Source organism: Amphiura filiformis, chromosome 10 (assembly GCF_039555335.1).
Source record: "Amphiura filiformis chromosome 10, Afil_fr2py, whole genome shotgun sequence".
Lineage (NCBI taxonomy): Eukaryota > Metazoa > Echinodermata > Ophiuroidea > Amphilepidida > Amphiuridae > Amphiura > Amphiura filiformis.
In genome coordinates, this window is record NC_092637.1 from 42,403,873 (window position 1) to 42,426,519 (window position 22,647).

General features: G+C 37.5%; 2 protein-coding genes across 2 annotated transcripts; one reads left to right on the forward strand and one right to left on the reverse strand.

The window, feature by feature from the left end:
• Positions 1-2,042: 2,042 nt before the first annotated feature.
• LOC140161895 (protein unc-93 homolog A-like) lies at positions 2,043-6,488 on the reverse strand. Its single transcript, XM_072185191.1, has 4 exons — positions 5,910-6,488; positions 4,931-5,180; positions 3,612-3,887; positions 2,043-2,347 (listed from the first exon to the last, which is right to left on the reverse strand). The coding sequence occupies exons 1-4, from the start codon at positions 6,486-6,488 to the stop codon at positions 2,043-2,045; spliced, it is 1,410 nt and encodes a 469-aa protein (XP_072041292.1).
• A 1,775-nt stretch (positions 6,489-8,263) lies between these two features.
• On the forward strand, positions 8,264-20,755 carry LOC140161896 (L-proline trans-4-hydroxylase-like). Its single transcript, XM_072185192.1, has 8 exons — positions 8,264-8,291; positions 9,239-9,329; positions 10,233-10,440; positions 14,642-14,736; positions 16,953-17,043; positions 18,032-18,182; positions 20,099-20,214; positions 20,684-20,755. The coding sequence occupies exons 1-8, from the start codon at positions 8,264-8,266 to the stop codon at positions 20,753-20,755; spliced, it is 852 nt and encodes a 283-aa protein (XP_072041293.1).
• The last annotated feature ends 1,892 nt before the right edge of the window (positions 20,756-22,647 follow it).

Sequence of the window (22,647 nt, forward strand, 5' to 3'; positions counted from 1 at the left end):
TATTGATGTAGTCGGGGCTACTCGTAGTAGTCGTGTATTCGACAATTCGTTATTCTAGACTCGTAATTCCTATGGTTTGTCATTCTGAATCTTTGTCTGAACTACTACCTTTCTTACAGACTCCCTGATTGGTTAATTACATCATGATAAAATCAATCAAGTAACCAATCAAGATAGAGCTTTTAAATCTTTTAGCAATTTTAAGCTTAATCGCTGCTTAATCCCCTTCAGCCCTATGGACTGTTCTTACCACATCTTTGATTGGCTCAATACATGATATAGCCCTCTTTGAAGCCAATCAAAATAGTTCTTAGAAGCCGATAATTCAGCCGGTAGTGCCTATAAGGTTAAAATAATACAATTAATTCCGAATTTTAGAATTATGAAACTTTGGAATATCAGGAAAATGTAGCTGGCTTGATCAATCAAAATAATAATGACGATGCTACTATACCATATTTCATCCTAATGAGGTAGTGACGTCAGTGCGCAATTCATTGGGCCGCAGGTTCAAATAACGCACGTCGCACGCACTTAAAGACGTCGCATAGATGCGTGCGCGACATAGCTGCCTCAACGCGTTGCGTTGACGTCACTGCCACATCAGAGTGAAAAATGCTTTAGTCAGAAATATGTTTTAATTAAAGGTCGATTAGCTTCACGATGTGATCACCACGTTCATATTAACGAATCCAGGGTGACTATAACCTGGTCTCTTTTGTTTTATATAAAGGGCGACGTTGTCGCGTTTTGTGTCATTGCTGCCCGTGCTCGGCGAATCTCGCAGATCTCTCTTGGTACCAAAATAATCACCAACACCCAAAGGTTCTTAAAACCATAAGGAGCAAAATTGCAATTTAGCCAGAAAGCCTTAACTCTACTCCATAAAAATCCAGTTTGTCCTAATTTGAGCCTTATGTTCCAAAGCAACACCTCTAGCAACATAATTTCTCGGGCTTGCATCGTTTATTTCCGATCCTCGCATATATTAATTTGTGTTTCGCATTGTCTTACGCCCTGCCAGGGTGAAGCATATAGGCCGCCTCCTTCTTCATTATTTAATATATAATTGGCCGCTGAGACACAATGAGAGAGTTATCATGGGGACTTAAGTTGAGATTGCCCGAGTACCGACTGTGAATTCAGGTTGTACAGTGGTAAAGCTCTGGACCGGTAATCCAGCGACCGGGGTTCAATCCCCGCTGAGTCCTGATTTTTTCTCTCTCAATATTTTCATATGCCAGTTTGCTCGAGCCTCTATCACGTCATTTAAATTATAATTTCTCGGGCTTGCATCGTTTATTTCCGATCCTCGCATATATTAATTTGTGTTTCGCATTGTCTTACGCCCTGCCAGGGTGAAGCATATAGACCGCCTCCTTCTTCATTATTTAACATAATACACTCTTAGAAAAAAAAAAGTGCAACTTTTTTTCAGATTCAAATTCAGATTTTATTTTCCATAACAAATCAATATACAGTTCAATAAGTTGATCAATAAAATAAGTATGTCTGCAATCATAGATTGAATACAATACCGATATTTTCAAAGCTACTAATCTTACAGGTGCGAGTGATCAGCATGATATGGTTCAATGCAGAGGTACCATGTGAACGTACAAGTGCAGCGTGGTGAAACATACCGATTGGCACCAGTTTCACAACTCTACTTTATATACTGTGAGGTGTGTGCGATTATAATAATGTAATGTATGTTTGTTTATAAACAATATTTATCAAATCTAAGTTATTGCATATAGTATTAAATCCCTTAGTATTAGAGAATAAATCTTAATATTTATTCATATCTTAATTACATATTTACAACACAATCATCTCTCATTTTGGGAGTTCTTGGTGGCTCTGAAAAGAGCCGTTTGTATATGGGATAGAAGTCTATTTCGTCTTGGCGGTCTTCTTGGAAATAATAATTACATAGGCCTATAGCTGACAAAGAAGTCGGAACATGACCTGATGACGCGCCTTACGTGTTTCGTCGTAAGTTCCACATTATTGCATTATATAAATTCGACCTCGTTTGATCACATTGAAGTTAATTCAACTTTGTCACCAGTTGCTTCTTGTTTTTCCTGAACTTCTTCCGTTCCTGTTTCTTTTTGAACTGGTGTTTTATACACAGATTCCTCGTGTCGTATTCTCCATTCCAGAAGATAGTAAAGACCCATTCCTAAGCACAGAATCCCAAGAAGTGCACTCAACGTATAGGACACGCACATAAAGTCTGGTATGCTGAACGCAAAGGCTAGAGAATATGCTATTGCTTGCCAAAAACGGAAATTCGCGAAGGCTGGTTCCTGGTCCTTGGGAAATAGCACTCCAAAGAAAGCTGTTCAAATGAATTTGAAATAGAATAAATTGATATAAAGTAAAAATATGTAATAAGTCAGAATTATTGGGATTCAGAAAAGGTATAGTTTGACATAATCTCCGATCTCCAGTTCTTGAGTTATAGGCATAAAGGTCAAATGTCAAATTTTGGTCTCTATAATTGTTCACGTAGGTAAAAATAAATAAAATATGCTCCGATTTTGACCAAAGTGGTCTCGAATTGTTCCGCTTGAAAAAACATTTTACCCAAAGAAAAGTTTGCCATATCTCAGGTGTTTCGTAACCTGATAACAGGGCAAAAAATCATAGCCCATTGGATTTTGTTTAGCTTGATCGAGCTTGATATATTTTGTGATGTTACCCGGGTAAGATATAGCAAACAATTATTTGTTTTAAATATAGTTCCAAGCGGAACAACTTGAGATCACGTTGAAGCCTATAACTCAAGAACTGTACATCTGAGATGGGTAAACCTATGAATCCTAATAATAAATGGAATACATAGAAGGTTTTTTTTTTAAATTTATATATTCGCCCAATTTTGAAATTTGAGCTCTGCATTAGTGGCCATTTTGAACATGTGCAAATTCCGTGTCCTTTTTAGATATGTTGGTCAGGAGGGTGTGTGGAGTCACTCGCAAGCAAAAACATCAGTGTTCCAATTTTACACTGTCCATGATCTTACACAAGGTCCCGAGCACACACTGTCCTCACTTTTGCGATCGAAGTAGCGCCTCTCTGAATTTGGTACTCTCAGGTTTTACTTGAAACAATCGAATAAATTTTGTCCGAAATATTAGATTTTAGGAACGTGATACATACAGTCTACTCTGAAGTACAAAGTTTCACAACTCTACTTTATACTGTGATGTGTGTGCGGTTATAATAATGTAATGTATGTTTGTTTATAAACAATATTTATCAAATCTAAGTTATTGCATATGGTATTAAATCCCTTAGTATTAGAGAATAAATCTTAATATTTATTCATATCTTAATTACATATTTACAACACAATCATCTCTCATTTTGGGAGTTTTTGGTGGCTCTGAAAAGAGCCGTTTGTATATGGGATAGAAGTCTATTTCGTCTTGGCGGTCTTCTTGGAAATAATAATTACATAGGCCTATAGCTGACAAACAAGTCGGAACATGACCTGATGACGCGCCTTACGTGTTTCGTCGTGATTTGAAGTTCCACATTATTGCATTATAGAAATGCGACCTCGTTTGATCACATTGAAGTTAATTCAACTTTGTCACCAGTTGCTACTTGTTTTTCCTGAACTTCTTCCGTTCCTGTTTCTTTTTGAACTGGTGTTTTATACACAGATTCCTCGTGTCGTATTCTCCATTCCAGAAGATAGTAAAGACCCATTCCTAAGCACAGAATCCCAAGAAGTGCACTCAACGTATAGGACACGCACATAAAGTCTGGTATGCTGAACGCAAAGGCTAGAGAATATGCTATTGCTTGCCAAAAACGGAAATTCGCGAAGGCTGGTTCCTGGTCCTTGGGAAATAGCACTCCAAAGAAAGCTGTTCAAATTAATTTGAAATAGAGTAAATTGATATAAAGTAAAAATATGTAATAAGTCAGAATTATTGGGATTCAGAAAAGGTATAGTTTGACATAATCTCCGATCTCCAGTTCTTGAGTTATAGGCATAAAGGTCAAATGTCAAATTTTGGTCTCTATAATTGTTCACGTAGGTAAAAATAAATAAAATATGCTCCGATTTTGACCAAAGTGGTCTCAAATTGTTCCGCTTGAAAAAATATTTTACCCAAAGAATAGTTTGCCATATCTCAGGTGTTTCGTAACCTGATAACAGGGCAAAAAATCATAGCCCATTGGATTTTGTTTAGCTTGATCGAGCTTGATATATTTTGTGATGTTACCCGGGTAAGATATAGCAAACAATTATTTGTTTTAAATATAGTTCCAAGCGGAACAACTTGAGATCACGTTGAAGCCTATAACTCAAAAACTGTACATCTGAGATGGGTAAACCTTTGAATCCTAATAATAAATGGAATACATAGGTGTTTTTTTAAATTTATATATTCGCCCAATTTTGAAATTTGAGCTCTGCATTAGTGGCCATTTTGAACATGTGCAAATTCCGTGTCCTTTTTAGATATGTTGTTCAGGAGGGTGTGTGGAGTCACTCGCAAGCAAAAACATCAGTGTTCCAATTTTACACTGTCCATGATCTTACACAAGGTCCCGAGCACACACTGTCCTCAATTTTGCGATCGAAGTAGCGCCTCTCTGAATTTGGTACTCTCAGGTTTTACTTGAAACAATCGAATAAATTTTGTCCGAAATATTAGATTTTAGGAACGTGATACATACAGTCAGTCCACTCTGAAGTACAAAGTAGCGACGCAGACGCACACATTGTGCCGACTTTAAAAGCACACATACATGCAGCAGACACGCATAACTGCGCACTGTTTACGCGCTGTATACGCGCGCGTTGTCACTTTGTACTTCAGAGTGGACAAACTGTATGTATTTCTATTATAGGTGTTGTAAAGATTGGGTTCAGACTACGTACCTGAAATTTGGGACTCACGTAAAACACCTCCAAAAGCCCACGCTACCGCCATGAGATACAAATGCCACAATTGTCCCTGGTACGGATCCCAGAATAACATCATGGTTATAAGAACTACTTGGCTCAGGAAACCTACTGTAAATATTGGTAATCTACCGGTGTATTTGTTGATAATACCGAGGAATAATGCTGAAATACCACCTCCTATACCGTACGCTGTCATGACAAACCCAATGGTTTGAACACCTTGCGTACAGGAGATAAAAGCCTGTGACGAAACAAATGAGATATATATACAAAGAAATATTAGAAATGGAATATCAGCTCTTTATGTTTTTTAACACTGACATATGAGATATACACAGAAATGGAACATCAGCTCTGACAAACCATAGAATAAAACGCACTACACTTTTTTGTCAATTATTATGTGACTTTGTATTGCTTCATGTGTGCGCTCTGGATAGTACATGTATTTACGGTGTCGCGGGATTGAAATTCTTTTCAATTTGTCATTTTCCGTGTATAGTTCTTCAAACAATACCATGGCACCGCATACGATATGCAATCTATTTATAGAACAGTTTAAAATCTGCACCACATCCAAACAGAGTGTGGCTTTGCTACACAGACGATTCTTTCGTTAAACGGGAGCATTTCAACGAATAATCAGAGCACTTTATGATGTTGATTGACGTATTTTCCTCCGTTACCTTACTTATAGTGCAGCATGCTCACAAAATTTAGCTCAACATTGAATTAGAACCATTTTAACCAATTATTTTTGTCAGATAAGGAAATATTTCAGTAACATTTTTGTGGAACATGGGAGCACATCAGACACAATTTGACGCCCAGGATATGTTTTACATTATTCTAAGTTTTTGCTTCTTTGCTTCTCATATCAAAACTGCTGGAGCAAAATTTGGATATGGTAGGCCTCAATGTAAGATAGAAAACATTGTTAAAATAGTTTTTGATTAGTAAATCTATATACCTTTGTAAAATCACCATAAGCAAATCCCAGTTCTAATCCATTGTAAACGATAAGTGGTATAAGAAGAAACATTCTAGGTGACAGAGCCAATCTGAAAGTGGCCTTCAACTGTTCCAGTGCACTCCTCTTAACTGGTAGAACAGGGCAGTACGATGGAAGAGGGTTCATGAAGAATGCTGCCATCGGAATTGACAAGGTACCCCAGGCTAGAAGGGTTCCGAATAGAATATACACAGTCGTTTGATCTGGCAAGTCAGAAGAACTAGAATTTGCAGCAGCTCCGCAATCGTTTGCACCACAGAAACTGAGATCAGTTTCATTGGCATTCCCACCATTTACCCCGCTGAAAAGAACTAGAGAAGACACCAGGTTTCCTGGAATTTGGCTAGCTAAAAAGAACAAGAAGAAGACTCCATTAAATCTGCTTATGACAGCTTCGTGTGTCTCCGATGTAATGTCAGCAAGGTTCATAGCTGATGTAGTGAGATGAGTTCCTTGTGCAGACCACAGAGGTCCTGCTCCCATGCCCATTAGAACTGCTGCTGGTATCAAAGTGTAATAGGTTGGGTAGAAGTTCATGGCGATATAAACACAGTATGTACAACATGCTGCAACAATGGCCCATTTTGTCCCCAAAAAGCGTATCACAACCGGTGCTACAGTACATGATATGGCATAGCAGCCGTAGATGGTGGAAAGAGATGCGAGTCCTAAACCTCCGGTGGCGTATAGGCTACTGGCAAGATTCTGCAAAGACAGATATGCCGACTGAATGATGAAAAATGTCAAACTCAGAGCCACAAGATTCTTTACGTGAATATACATTGTCTTTTAATAGTTGATATCACTAGTGTACAAAATACAATTTTAATGTATAAAATGGTACATGCGAAGAGAGTCCGACGCCATTAAAATTTTATGAACTCTATTCTAGACATAATGACACCTCATTAATTGCCCTGGACCTTTGGATGCGTTGAAATAGGTATTAGCATTTTACTTTGATAAATCAATATAACAGGACCGTAGTGCTAGTTTTCATGCCCCTGCAGTGAACATTGGCCTAATCCTACCCAGGACAATATGCATGAGTTAGGTGTCACTGGAGTTGGAACAGGTAAATGTTCAAATGAAACGCCTGCCGGTAAAATAATAAGAAGCAAATAGCGTCGTTATCTTATTCATTCGACTATGGCCTACAATCACCTTATTTGAATTGTGACGTTGGCCTAATAGGCCAATCAAATTAAGGATATCACCCAACACTAAATTGTAACAGAATCCATTTCATGTGAATACATCTCCCAAAAGCTTACACAAAAACGTCAAAAGTCCCCAAAAATCCACGTAGTGGAAGAGTGCCTTATTTGCATGAATCCAAAATGGCCGCTTTTGCAAAGGGTGAAATTTCAAAGTTGGTCAAATCTTACAAAAGCTTACACAAAAACATATCAAAAGTCCCCAAAAATCCACGTAGTGAAAGAGTGCCTTATTTGCATAAATCCAAAATGGCCGCTTTTGCAAAGGGTGAAATTTCAAAGTTGGTCAAATCTTGTTTAAAACCATACCATTGTATTCATTTCGTCATAAGGATTCAGAAAAGTATGGTTTGACATTTCTCCGATGTACATTTCCTGAGTTATAGGGGAACGGTCAAATGTCAAAATATGGAAAAAAAAAAGAATAGTTTGTCATATCTTAGGTGGCTTGTTACTTTGGTAACATGGTAAAGAAGATCAAATTCCATTGATCCTGGTTGACCTTGACCTATTGTTACCTATTTAACAAAACATCCAATGCAATGTACTTTTATCATTTTGATTTACTGAAAAAGGAACAATTTGAGACCAGTTGGCCTATAACTCAAGAACTATATGTCAGAGTCTGGTCAAACTATACTTTTTCTGAATCCTTATGAGGAGAGCAATACATTGTTATGGTTGTTAACAAGATTGGTCCTAGTTTGAAACTTCACCCCTGCATAAGCGGCTATTTTGGGTTTATGCAAATTAGGCACTATTCAACTTCTTGGATTTTTGGGGACTTTTCATGTGTTATTAAATATGCTTTTCTGAAATGAATGGTGATTAAATGGATTCTGTTACAATAAGTGGAGGGTTAACCCCTTGTTTTTCTTAATTTGATTGGCCTATAATAGTATGATTTCACATGACTACTGTTATCATGACTGTGATAATCATGATAATACATGTATATGTATCGTTTGATGTATCATCATAGATCATAATCATAATTATTCAAGTGTTTATGGTACTGTCTTGTCGTCGGTGTCGTTTTGCTCCGTGGAGAACGTCACGAACCGTGTGGCAAAAACCCTGAGACAAACCGTCATCATGCCTGAACATGCTGGAGAAAAGCAAGGTACGCTCGTATGTCTAGTCTCTATCTGCTCTGCAGTGTCGCTGAAAAACAAAACGATGAAACAAAAAGCCTGTGTAGTTAATGATATGCATGAAATTTCACAGATGAATAATGCTAGTTTCATACTTTCCTGCCGCGTTGCCGCTCTGAAGATGATTTTACTTCACTGCGCAGTCTCACCATAAACGCTAGCGATGACCAGCGGCAAGCTGATCGATCGCTCCACCGCTTTGCCGCGGCGGCAGCACCGCTGGGAATTGAATTCAAGTCATCTCGGAGCGGTGCGGCTCTGACGCTGAGCGGCAAGAGTGGCTTTCATTTGTGTACCGCTCCGCTTGCAGACAAGTGCAAGCGGCATGATGACGTGTCACGCCGCTCAGCGGCAAGTGGCAGAAAGTATGAAACCAGCATAATATGGTATTTTTCGGTGAAATGATAGAAGGCAGCATAAAAATCCACTCACTTGATGTGTACTTTACGCTAGGCCTGTATAGGGTAATATTAATAATCGACCCCTTAATAGGGTCAAATAAAGAATAGTTTGCACTCTCTGAAATACTTTGTTAGTGCCAAAATCCGACATAATGGTCAATTCGTCGGTCGCAACACATAGTGGCGTACGTGAAGGACAAAATACGTTTCCGATCAAAACTTTTTTGAAAGATATGCTACTAGTAACAGAGTCGATACTCCTCCATGGTTATCTCTCAGTGCCCCGATTCCATTTGTAATTGAAGTTTAAGGTTTAACCTATTAAATTGTATCTTTAATAGTTAACAAGGACTAACTATTATAGGATAATAGCTAGCTCTATACCTATACGCCACTATGTGAAACGGAAAATTTTGAAAATCACTCTACGCCATTATGTGTTGCGACCGACGAATTGTTTTAATGGAATTATCGCTGTTTATATGTATTGTTGTCTTTTCCGCCTCTTGTTTAAGAATGGGAGTTCGAATTACGTCCAGGAGAACAAATGAAAGTGACGCCTAAAATGAAGGCAATGTTCGACAAACATGGATTCATTGTTGTCAGGTAAGCCTCGAACATCTCTATTGTTTTCAAATAAAAAAAATGCAATAGATTATGATGATATTAATTAATAGCTACCAAGCAAACAGAAACCCTTTTTTGAAACGTTTGTAAACATAAATGTTTTTATAAAAAATAACATTTTGACAGCATTTTAACACATTTTTGATATAGATTGTTTTTAAATGTTTTCCTTAATCTTCTAATAACTCGATTGTCGTTTTGAAAAATAAGGTGCCTTACAATTTGCCAATTAAAATGATCATTTTCGATTTTAACAACGAATTACTACCCTTCGATATTACACGGTTGTTTTATGTGATAATTAATTAACTTTTCTAACAAAACATTATTTAATTTTCAATTCTAGACCTAGGTAATACCAACAGCTATCATACTAATATACACATATATATATTTAGCTATTTTTAACATAAATTTTCCTTATTCTATAATTTTTTTCATCTTTTTCTGCTTTTTTGAGGCAAATTGAGGGCGCTATTTATATATTTTAAGTTTAGTTTAGCCCAATTATATGAGTTATTCCTTTCATTTCATGACAAAAATTGGTTAGAAAATGTTCTTGCTATTTTTACTTTTTTTTCTGATGTTTTAATGTCATTATACAAGTGTCTACCTTGTAAAGATTTACAAAAATAAATAGCGCCTTCAGTGTTAAATATTGCTTAAAATGATTACAGTTCTACATGCCATCAAAGAACCGTGATTAGTTTATCATGGCTATTTGTAATTATGGATATGATTCTGTCAACTACACGGAAATGTCGTACTGCGCAGATCAGTAACCAATAACGTCGCGCCTTTGCTCTGACGTCATACGCGAACTAGTCGTTTTAATTTGGTCTTTAATTATAGCGATTTATGATTTTGTCCTTTCCATGTCAGATCTCTATTTGACGATGAAGAGAACACCAAATTACGTCAAGCAGCTGAACACAATGAAGGATTGGTCACTGAATCATTCTTCACAGCAGATGCTAATGAAGGTGATCCAGGACGTCGAGATATGGAGATGGTCATGTGGAATCACCCAGGAGATGACGTCACCGGTATGATGGTTCGAGTCCCTAAGATGGCAACATCCATGGAAAAAGTATGTCACATATGTCGTTCTTTTCCTTTCAACGATTCACACGCGGGTAAACGTTTAAACTATATAATACTGATACCTGCACCTGGTTTTCTGCTTGTCACTGCCCAAATTGTAGTATTTAAAGGAAGTCTCTGGCAATCACAACATTATGCCTTGTAAGAAAAATAATTATCAAGCACGAATCACGTGGTTTTATTTTCAAAACAAACTCATAGTGATCATGCAAAAACGAATAAAAACATCCGTCTCTCAACATGCGATATTCAACATTCCTGGGCGCTGAAATTGTCTAGTGCAATGACGTCCCAGTATACAATGAAGGCTGACGAAAATTATCTATTACGTCATTGAAATTAGAAAATTTCGTCGCGGGAATTTTGAATATCGCGTGTTGGGAGCCGGCTGTTTTATTCGTTTTTATGATCAATATGAGTTTGTTTAAAATAAAACCTTGTGATTCGTGCGTGATACTTATTTGTCTAATAAGTCTCTCCGGCATTCAACTATTTTTTTCCTAGTTTTATTCAAATCAAATGGGGTGATTCTGGAGGTGAATTAACACCTGTTTATCCTAGCCTATACGCTGGTCTTTTAATAATTATGTTTTTTAAAACCTATATATATTTTTTTTTATATATTTCATTATTTTGTTGTGCAGCTGTGTTCTAAGCTTGTAATCTATACCCTTACTCCTACCCTTTCTGTATATAGATGGCCAATACGAGCACCTCGGAGGTCCCGGTAAGATGTCAAATTTGGTCAAATCTTGTTAAAAACTAAAGCAATGTATTCCTCTCATCATGAGGAATCAGAAAAAGTAAAAGATTCCACAGGGGACAAAAATTGAAAAAATCTCTGATTTTGATTAGAAAATGAAAAAAAAGAACAGTTTGCAATATCTCAGGTGGTTTGGTACCTTGGTAACAAGGGAAAGAAGATCAAATTCCATTGAGCCAGTTTTGACCTTGACCTATTATGTGATGTAATTTATATAACAAAACATCCAAAACAATGCAGCCTTTCTCGTTTTGATTTATTTTGCCAAAAGAACAATTTGAGACCAGTTAACAGAATTTAGAGGTGATTGAAATCAGGACATCCGAAGTGTTCGTATTGACAGTATATACGAAAGGGTTGGAGACGCGAGTGGGAGAAAGGGTAGATTACTAGGCCTAACTTCATGGTATGAAATCTGATTTCTATAATTAGCATTGGGTTATATCTTATACTTGTCTTAGTGTTATTATTATGGTATTATTATGTCTTTGTTGAACCACAAATCCTGGAAAGAATTCTTTCCAAGATCTATGGTTGAACTGACAATAGCCCATTGTTTGAACAGAAGCGTACAGTGCTCTACTTGCTTGAAATGTGTGTAATTCCGGGGGAGGGGGAACCCCCACTTTGGAGTTGACGCGTATGTAGGGCTGTTAAGACCCCCCTTTTAGCGTCGCTGTCGCCCAACGACCCCATATTTGTTTATGAATACATGCTCTGTCACCCGAAGATCCGTTCTTTTTCCATTTGATCTGTCAACCAAATACCCTTATTTTCAATTTGAATAGCAACTTTCATTTATCACTGATTTTGTTACTTATTTTGGAAAAAAAGCCATAATTCAGTGTTGGAGCTTTCTGTGGGACTGTTTCGGCTCTCACCCAATGATTCCATTAAAAAAAGTTCTCACCCAATGACCCCATATTTTGGACATTTTGCTCTCACCGAATGCCCCTTACAGTGAAAGTGCCAGCCCTACACCTATAGCCATTCATATTGAAGTGCCCCCTGGTGTAATTAATTTGTGAACTTTCTAGCTCAATGATGCCGGCCTTGTGTCTAGTTAGGTCATTAATAACTGTATATTTCAATTATTTGCCTGTACAGAGTACAATGTTCATCAGCTGATAGTTGCATGAGACAGTTATAGCTCAATGCGCTAGAATACTAGATTTATGCCAGATAAAAATTAATTAGTTTCGCGTCCTTTTCTCACCTCAATTGTTGCGATCAGTCCATTTTTTTTTTTCAATTTATCTGTTCCAACTTCAGTGACAACTAGCTCATGCATATTGTCCTGGGTAGGATTAGGCCAATGTTTATGGAGGGGCATGAAAACTAGCACTACGGCCTGTTATTATTGATTTTTTAAAGAAGAATGCTAATACCTATTTCAATACATTCAAAGGCCCAGTGAAATTAATGGGGTGTCACTGGAGCTGGAATAGATAAATAACAACTTTATAGTGAATCACTTGCAAGTGTTTTAGTGGACCTATAAGCGGTCTAAACCCCTCATAGTCCAAAATAAAACGGGCCTCATCGTTTTCCTGAAAAATGTTGAAAACTGCTAGCAATATCAATATTACGTGAAAACTGCTGTATTTTTTTGTCAATTTAGCAAAAACAAAACAAACAAACAAAAAACCTCCTTCCCTCTTCACTTTTCATCAAAGCTGCGACGCGAAACGAATTTTAAATTTTATTTTGCCTTGTACAGATATGATCTATCTGGGTTAATGAAGTCGGTCATGTCCATAGGTTGCACACATTCATATTTTGTATATTTGCGGTACAGAGTACAATGTTTACATGTTGATAGGTTAATGACTGCACATCAGTTGTTTTGAGGGTATTGTGAAATATCTAAATATTTTGCTTTGGAGCCGAGGGGTATGCCCGGAGAGATATGATCTTTCTGGGTTAATGAAGTCGGTCTTGTCCAGGGTTGCACACATTCATATTTTGTATATTTGCGGTACAGAGTACAATGTTTACATGTTGATAGGTTAATGTTTTGATGGTATTGTGAAATATCTAAACATTTTGCTTTGAGCCGAGGAATATCCGAGGGCGCAGCCCGGAGGGATATTCGAGGTCCAAAGCATTCATATTTTGTATATTTGCGGTACAGAGTACAATGTTCACATGTTGATAGGGTAATGACTGCGCATCAGTTACTTAATAGGTATTGTGAAATATCTAAACCCCGGATCTAAACATTATACACATTTCAAGCAAGTAGAGCACTGTACGCTTCTTTTCAAGCAACGGGCTATTGTCAGTCCAACCATAAATCTTGGAAAGAATTCTTTCCAGGATTTGTGTTTCAACAAGGACATAATAATACCTCCACCAATTCAAACAAAATTTCAGATATAGGCGAACCACATTGGCAAAAACACTCAGGCAAGTATAAGATATAACCCCATGTGCAGTAAGCCAAACAATTAAGATACCAGTTGTGTTCACCCCTGTATATCCTAAATAAAGACAAATGCGTCAAAATTAAAACAAGCAGCTAATACCTGAGACCTCATTTGTTGAAATTAGTTGAGAATTTAAGAAACGGTGGTCTAAAACCCAATAAAGAAACGAAATCAAAAGTTGCACTTTTGTGTTCTAATCAATGAAAGCACGACGCTAGTTTTAACATGTTCATCAACGGAAGCACGACGCTGCTTCTCTTGTTCGTGAACGCACTGTGTGCAAATCAATAGGGCATGAAATTTGTGACGCAAAGGGGCAAACTGCAACTTTTAAATTGGCATCTTCCTTGGGTTTTTGGATCGTCATATCTTTACTTCTGGAACAATTTCAACAAATGAGGTCTTAAATTCGTTAAATTCAAGGTAAAAGATGCAGCTATTGGCTGCTGGTTCCAATAATGACATATCTGTTTTTATTTAGGATATACAAGGGGTGAACATAACTGATACCTTAATTTTTTGGCTTACTGTATATTGATTCAGCTGTTTTGGAGGGGCCCCATTTGTCTTTTTGGTGCACGAGCATATTGTGTATGGTGCAGTGCGGCTTCATGACTGTCGACAAGGCCGTGTTTTTTAAAGTCTCCAGTCATTGCAGAGTGAACAAGGTTCCTGATAGGAACTAAAATATATCTAGTGAGTACTTTCATTTCTGTACCAGAACTTATTTATCTAATTTGACTTTGAATGATCATGATGAATCTCATCATTCATCAATAATAAAAACTTATTTATTTGATAATTGATTTCTTGTTTGTTCTTGTATGGTTCTTTTTCTTCTTTATTTTATTTTGTTGTAAAGCGCTGTGATACTTGGTTTTTCTTTGTAAGAGCACTGTATATAAGTACTTGCATAGTTTAGTTTAGTTCTTTTGGTCCCTGTATAGCATGAATTCATCCAGACAATTTATATTACGCATGTTGTCATGTTCCAGTTGATGGGATGTAAGGAGGTGTACCATTGGCATTCATGGATGAACATGAAGCATGCACGAAAAGGGGGAGCACATATCTGGCATCAAGACTATGGGTAGGTACCCCCGGGTAGGTACTGATCATGCAACATTCATCGAGTGGTGGAGAACACTTTTTCCTTAGGCGACGAAAAAAAACCCTGTTCTACGGGCGGACGGACCTTTCAAGTAGGGTCGGTCTGTCGGACGTTTTGTTTTCTGGAGGCTAAAATTACCCTAAAATTTCACCAAAATCTGACAAGATTTTTGGTAATGTATTTTCTGAACATTTTCGGCCAAAAAACGGCAGCTGATTTTTCATGGTTTTAGCAAAATAAAAATTGGGTGATTGAGAAGATACCATGTATGTTGTACGGACTACCATGGTCCAGGGGATGCCCTCAAATATTGTGGCCCGCGTTAAGGGCCAATGCAGGTACAGGTGGTCCTGCAGAACGAGCCAAAGGCACTCAGGTGTTCAGGGGAGGGCCGACCAACCATAGAACAATACCTGGAAGCGGCACTAGAAATTAGCATGAGGCCGCATTCATATGTAAATAGCGTATTGTTATTTAAATTTGTGCCCAGACGTATTGAGGGCGACAGTCATGTTATCCAGACAGAGAATGTCTTGATGCGCCAGGCATGTCAAATTGCTGAGTGAATGTGTATAAATCCCTTTCTGTATAGGTAATAAGCTAGTATATTTCGTGTTCCAGTTTGTTATAACAAAAAAATAAGTATTATATTAAATATATTAAGTGTATAAACTTTGAAATTGACGTGAATTTGAAGTGCAGAGCTCCAAATCTAGCTAAACCGTGTAGTGTGAAATTATGCTGTGTGACCCCTCTGCGTGGTAGAATTATATTCATAAAACATTGAATTTAACATATAATATGGGCAGCCAACCACGATTTATCAGCATTTAAAAGATATATTAATTAACAAAGATAAAAAATCAATAATACAAATGACAATTTTACTAGTAAACAAGTCTGAAATCTTAAAATGTTGCCACGTGATTTCCCGAACACATGATATGTCAACATGTGACCATTATTCAGATTTACCGTAAGTATTTGGAGTATGGTGCACGGCTTGCAGGCAACTGTGTATTTCTTTACCTCCGTATAAAATCAATAATTCATGCTGGGAGCCAAGTAACATTCTGTCTGCTTAGTGCAGATTGGTATTTTATTTTACTTGAGAGCATAATAGAAATACATAAAGACGAATAAGGCGCCATGATGGAAAGCTATGGAAGGTCAGGTCGGGTATCAAAGGTTATTTTAACTTCAAATACTACTTGTGTTTCACACCTTGCCTCTGTCACGTATTTCCTTCATATTATTGACCCCAAGTCCTAATTTTGACTTTGCTATTGCAAAATGTCATTTCATATCAAATTAGTAGACTTTCTTTGAAAAAAACGTATCACTGGTGCCTGATGGGACTACCCGTCCGCCATTTCATTAAACTGGATCGTTTTCGCCTGGTTTGTGCCCAGATGTATTGGGGGCGCGCTATACTCTCATTGAACAGGCAAAGTTCGCAAAACTAACAACGTTGTTATTTGCCAATATCAATTAACATGATCCAAGGGGTCGAACATGAATTATTCATAACGGATCGATAACTGGCCTCACTTTCTAGCTAGTAAACCAGCGGAATTTTTCATAGGTTTTGCGTTGCTAATAGAACAACCGTGAATTTAGTGTCACCCCCTTGGACCAACGTTTGTTCATTTAGACACGCTGTTTGGTCTATATCAGTTCATTCAGCATGTACAGCTGTTCAGGCTAAACTATTAAAAAATTGGCGCAACACACCTCCACCTAAGATGCCTGAATAAAAGTTATGTTAAAGTCCCCTCGTGGTAAGCTCGCAAATATAAATTTATCTTCAGTGAATGGTTCTTTAGTGAAAGGCTCTTTTCAGTGAACGGACAGTCTTCAGTGAACGGCTCTTTTCAGAGCCACCAAAACCTTTAAAATTAGTAGATAGGTGAGATCTGCTTGTTCTCTGTTGACAAGGGGCAGTCTTCAGTGAACGGCTCTTTTCAGAGCCATCAGTAGGCAAGGGATGGCCTACAAGTCTCAGTCTTAGGTACTTTGTCCTAAAGAAGTCAGAGCTACTCCTGACGAAAGCCTGACATTTCTAAACTTGTCCAACGGCGAACCCGCTAAAAACCCACTAATTGTTATGAATTCCCGTCGTAAAAGCATATCCCACAATAAATTTATCTTGTTGAAATATCATCATTGTGTATTGTTTGTTCACTATTTTATAGATACTGGTACCCTGAGGGAGCATTGTATCCTGATATTGGCACCGTTCTCATCGGAATTGATGCATGTACTCCAGAAAATGGATGTTTAGAGGTAAATGTCAAAGAGCGCATGGTTGATGTGTCCTTATGGAATATATATTATAGGGACGCAAACAACGCACTTTTTTCGACAAAAAACTTTAACAGGAGCGAGTTCCCAGGAGAAGAACAGTCATATTTCCCCATAAATCGACCCCCGGAGGGGAGGCACATCATAATTTTGGTGGGTATGCTCCCCCTGAATTTTGAGGTGGTGGGTGTTTGGACGCTGATGGCGTATAGGTAAAACGGGGTCTTTTGGAGCTGCGAGCAAGCTTTCTGGTTGAAAACCACCTGAAAACAATAAATGTGAGGAATGAGCATTTTAGGGGATCTTTTAGAGCTGAAATGTTCGAAATTAAGCGTCTTTCTATTTTGGTCAAATTTAGGGTGTCTTTCGGAGCTGCGACATCCAAAAAGGGGAGGGGTCTTTCCGAGAGACTATATCCGTATGGTCTTTTGAGGATATGATGTGTTAATCCTTAAAACTTTCCGGTAGTCAAGAAGATGAATGTAATTTTAAGAAATCAAAAAATAAGAATAAATATGATACGACCTTACATACGACACTGTATCCATCAAGATGTAACTTTATTTTATATTACACTCCCCCGGTAATCCGAGTTTATAGGATTTTCTATAGGGCCAATCTGCTCAAATGTCTGAACCATGTAGGGTCGCCTGCCAATGGAAGGACACTATGTAGGTTTTTACCGCACGGGAAGAGGAAACTCAAAAGACAACGCATACTGTTTTGCAGTGTGTTCACGCGAACGCCAGTTGGGTGATCTTTGATGGAATGTTGCAGCTAGACCAAGTTGTTTCAATGGTTATAGATTGCAGTAGTTGGATGGAACATGTGGTCGCCTGTTAATTCCGCAGTCGACAGATTATAATGACGATGAAGGACTCGCAGGGACGCTCTCATCAGAAACCACAACACACATTTATCGTATTTTTCTTTTTATTTATTCCATTCTTTTTTCTTTCCCATGCATAAGGTTTTGTCTGGCTCGCACCTGTGCGGTCGAGTAGATCATGTGAAAGTCGGTGGCCAGTTGATGATCGAACACGAGAGACTGCAAGAACTGAAAGATCACCTGAAGCATTACCACGTGCCACTCGATCCGGGTGATGCTGCCTTTACTCATGGTAAGAGTGGAACAGGGAACCTCTTTCAATGAATATCGCACTAGTTCAAGCGGCTTTCAATCACTTATATTAAACCATTTTGTCCGTTTGGGACCAATTAAAACTTTTCGACAATGGAAAATGGAATGGAAAACAGCTTTCCCGGTTCCATAGTCATATCGTTGATTTCCGTACTATACAGTAATATGGGGGGAGGCGCTCGAATATGAAAGTGACGTACCTGTGTCTGCGGCGTACGACACTAGGGGTCTATCGGTGGCCATTTTTTTTCTCAAAAAAGGGTCATTCAGTGGCGGCTCCAAGAAAATGGATGTCATTATGTGTGAAAACGCTTAGAATTGAGTGTTATTGAAAAATCGTGAAAAATAACTTTCTGGTAAAAAATTTGCCATTTTTAAGCAAAAATTTCTACAAAAAAGTTCAACATTTCTATACAAAAAGGAAGTCATTGGGTGTAAGCTGATGAAAAAGGGGTCATTGGGTTTTAGATTTACTGACAAAAGGGGACTATTGACAGGTACATGAAGCGTGCCAATATATGCGAGTACTATATACAATTAATTTCTTATTTCGTCCGTGTTCGGAGCTGTGAGCAGTAGAGGCGATCACGATGAATTGTGTTACAAAGGGTAGACCATTTCGGACAATTTCGGATGCAGTTAGGTAGGGGGGGGGTCAAAATAATATGGTACTATGTTACCCCTGTGATTGAAAATACAGCTTATTTAGCCAATGTGAACATGGGTGTCATCCTAACATATTGAACTAACACCTGCTATGGCACTTCACAGTGTGACAGTATAACTGTACAGAACAGGGCAAATGTTCCTCATTTTTCAGTGCCAATATTTATGACAAAAATTACGTCACACATGTAAACACCAATCTCTTACTCAAGATACACCCCGAGCTTGATCGTGTCTTTCATGCAGATTTGCGTTCGAGTTAAATAGTTGCGTATGTGTTAGCGTTGATGACCAGTAACTATATACTGGGTCATCCATAAACAAACGGCAGGTATCTTCGAAAAACTTCAATTTGAAAAGGTCTATTAATAGAAGTCCGTGGTTTGTCACTATGCCACGACGATTTATTGCAATCATTACATTGGCAATTACATTCATTACATTCATTACATACGCCATCGAAGTGGTTACATAACTGCTTGGTAACTGGATCACGCACGTTTTTGAATTGGTAGTACATGCCTTAGGCAATAGAAACAAATTAGTTCGATATTTCGATCGACCATCGATGCTTGGTCGATCCTTATTATTTATGAAATCAATTAATTTACTATTATAGTTAATTGTGATAAAATAGTAATTTGTGCCTGTATGGATATTGAACAATATAAATTTATCGTTAATTCTGGTTAATTAGTTGATAGTTCATTAATAACAAGCCTCAAAGCAGCATCGACGGTCGATCCAAAGATCGAACATATTTGTTTCTGGTGCCTTAGATTTTGAGTCGCGATCATTTCGATCGTGGTGCAGAACTCAAAAGCGTGATCCAGTTGACATAGTTATAATCGAATTACACGTAACACTTCGCTGGTGAATAGGCTATCGTAGATTTGTACATCAAGGGATACGCCAAATCGGCATTGAAATTTGCAATGCATTGTGGGAGAGTTTTTGCAGTTTTGGGACGCTTTGTCCTCTGACCTATCGGGAAAAATTTGCTGTTTTTTTTGCGTCCAAAATATTATTAAAATGTTTTACTAGAATAAAAATTGTTAAAATATATGAATACTATATGAATTAATTATCTAAAATATTGTAAACGACAACATTATTACAATAATAAATGAATGAATAATAATTAAAGCAATTTCCCCGATATGTCAGAGGTCAAAGTTTCCCAAGCCTGCTCTCAAAAACCGGAAGTTACAATGCTTATTTCTATTCCAGGTAATCTGGTTCATCGAGCCCCGCAAAACCATCATAAAACAAGGCGCTGGTGTTATGGAGTTGCTTATAGCGATATTCAAAACAAGTTTCCTCCGTCTTACAAGCCGCTGAAGAAGGTATACAATTTAATCGTCGTTGTCGTCATCGTCGACGTCATTTTCGCTATTCGTTCTTTTCCGTGTTAATTTTCGGACGTTGGTGTAACTTCATAATGACGTTGTAATGGCGTTGTTTCGACGTCAAGTTGTAAGCGTATTATTCAAACGTCCATATTAAGTCCTGTCGAACGTTGTAACAACGTATGAATAACATATTCACAACTTGATGTCAAAACAACGTCAAAAACAACGTCATAATGACGTTTTTTAAGCGTCCTAAAATCAACATCGAAAATAACGTTGTCACAACACAAATATAAGTTCATAAATTTATGTATTTTCAACATAGATTACTTTTATATGACGTTGTTACAACGTAAAATTGTTGATTAGATACTATATATAATTGCAATTTATGTGTTTTTGAACAATTGACTTCTTGTATATTGCCGCTTTATAAATTTTGGTTGTTGTTGTTTTATCATAGGTTGATGACGACGCCATTAAGAAGTGCGAAAAAATCTCCGACATCACCGGCAAAGATTTCTTAAAAGAGTGATTAAACCCGCTACATGGGTTATTGATCGTCGGGGCCACTCGTAGTACTCGCATATTCAACGATTCTTTATTCCAGACTCGTAATTCTAAACGTTTGTTTATATTTACATGGTTCATCATTCTGAATCTTTGACGTTTAAATTTTAATTCTGAATTTTGGAATTATGAAACTTCGGAATATCAGAAAATGTAGCTGGCTTGATCAATCAAAGTAATACTGCCGTTGCTACTAAACCATATTTAATCCTGATGCGGCACTGACGTCAGTGCGCATTTCATTGGGGCGCAGTTCAAACAGCTTGCGTTCGCTCAAAGCGATGGCATACGCACGCACTTAAAATACTGAGACGAATATAAGTAAATATTTGTCTCAGCCATAGAATTAGAGAATTTCTAATTCTGTGGTCTCAGCTTAAAGACGTCTCATAGATTCACAACGTGTTGACGTCAGTGCCACATCATTCACAAAGGTATCACATACATTCAGTCATTTTAAATATTGATTTTTAGTTTTGGTTTTGGTTTTAGTCACATGGTTTCCTATTATCCTGCCTAAGCTCTTGAGTGATGTCATTATCCATATCGTTGTTTGTACCCTTTGTTAGAAACTTATAATTTGTTGTAAGCCGTTTCAGTTTTCATTTGAGTTTGTTATACTCTGCGACCACATGAAATCAGGTTTGAAGTTACATTCATCAAATTATACAAAAGAAGTTGTTAAATTTCGCAGTGCACTATTCACGAGCAGAGAAGTCGAACAAGTCAGTCTACATTTGAAAGCATTGATTTAGTTTTCGAAATAGCCATGGCTTATTTCACTGTGAAAAAATTAATATAGACCATCCTAATATTTCCACCGGCATTACAAAAGAATACCCTGAGAAGTGATACACTAATATACACTACTCTATTTATGTGCAGGTCGCATGACGGAAAATCAGTATGATAGAAAACTGGTTTGAATTGGCTTTTATTCAATTTATTTATTAAGTTGGGTATCGCATGAAGGAATGGCTTGTATTATATTTTGTATATCGCGAATTTCAAAAAATCAAATTGTTTGATAACAGGAGGACATTTCTTGTATTCAGAATTCAATTCGATATGTCTGATGTGCTCTCATGTCCAACAAAAAATACTGTCTAAACGTAAATACCAGAGCCCTTAAGTGTGTCATTTTGTGCTTGAGGCTACTCAGTCACACCGTGGACTGTATAAGAACAAAAGATACTTCTCGCTCAAATAGGCGCTTTCACATGACTTTCTTTTAATCACTTTTGGCAGTAGCCTGCCTGGTAAAGCGTTCATACACTGTCAGGTCAGTTACCGATTTAATGGCGGAATCTTTTTGTACCCCTCGATGAATACCTTGTCGGCAAATCAAATCAGCACAAAGGAACAATGCGTTATGTAATCTATAGCCCCTCCATTCTTATTAAAACCTTCTTGGACACATCAGTGCCTAGCTTAAGAACCATATTATTGCATATATAAAATCGAAATCGTATTATCACATTGAAGTTAACTCAGTTTCACCAGTTTCTTCATGTTTTTCCTGAATTTCTTCAGTATTTGTTTCTTTTTGAGCTAGTGTTTTATATACAGGTTTCGCGTGTCGTATTCTCCATTCCAGAAGATAGTAGAGACCCATTCCTAAACACAGAATCCCAAGATGAGCAATCAACGTATAAGATACGCACATAAATTCTGGTATGCTGAACGCAAAGGCAAGAGAATATGCTATTGCTTGCCAAAAACGGAAATTCGCGAAGGCTGGTTCCTGGTCCTTGGGAAATAGGACTCCAACGAAAGCTGTTCAAATGAATTTAAAATATGCAGTAAATTAATAATGAAGTACAAAATTATAATATTAATTAAACTATAGAGCAATCA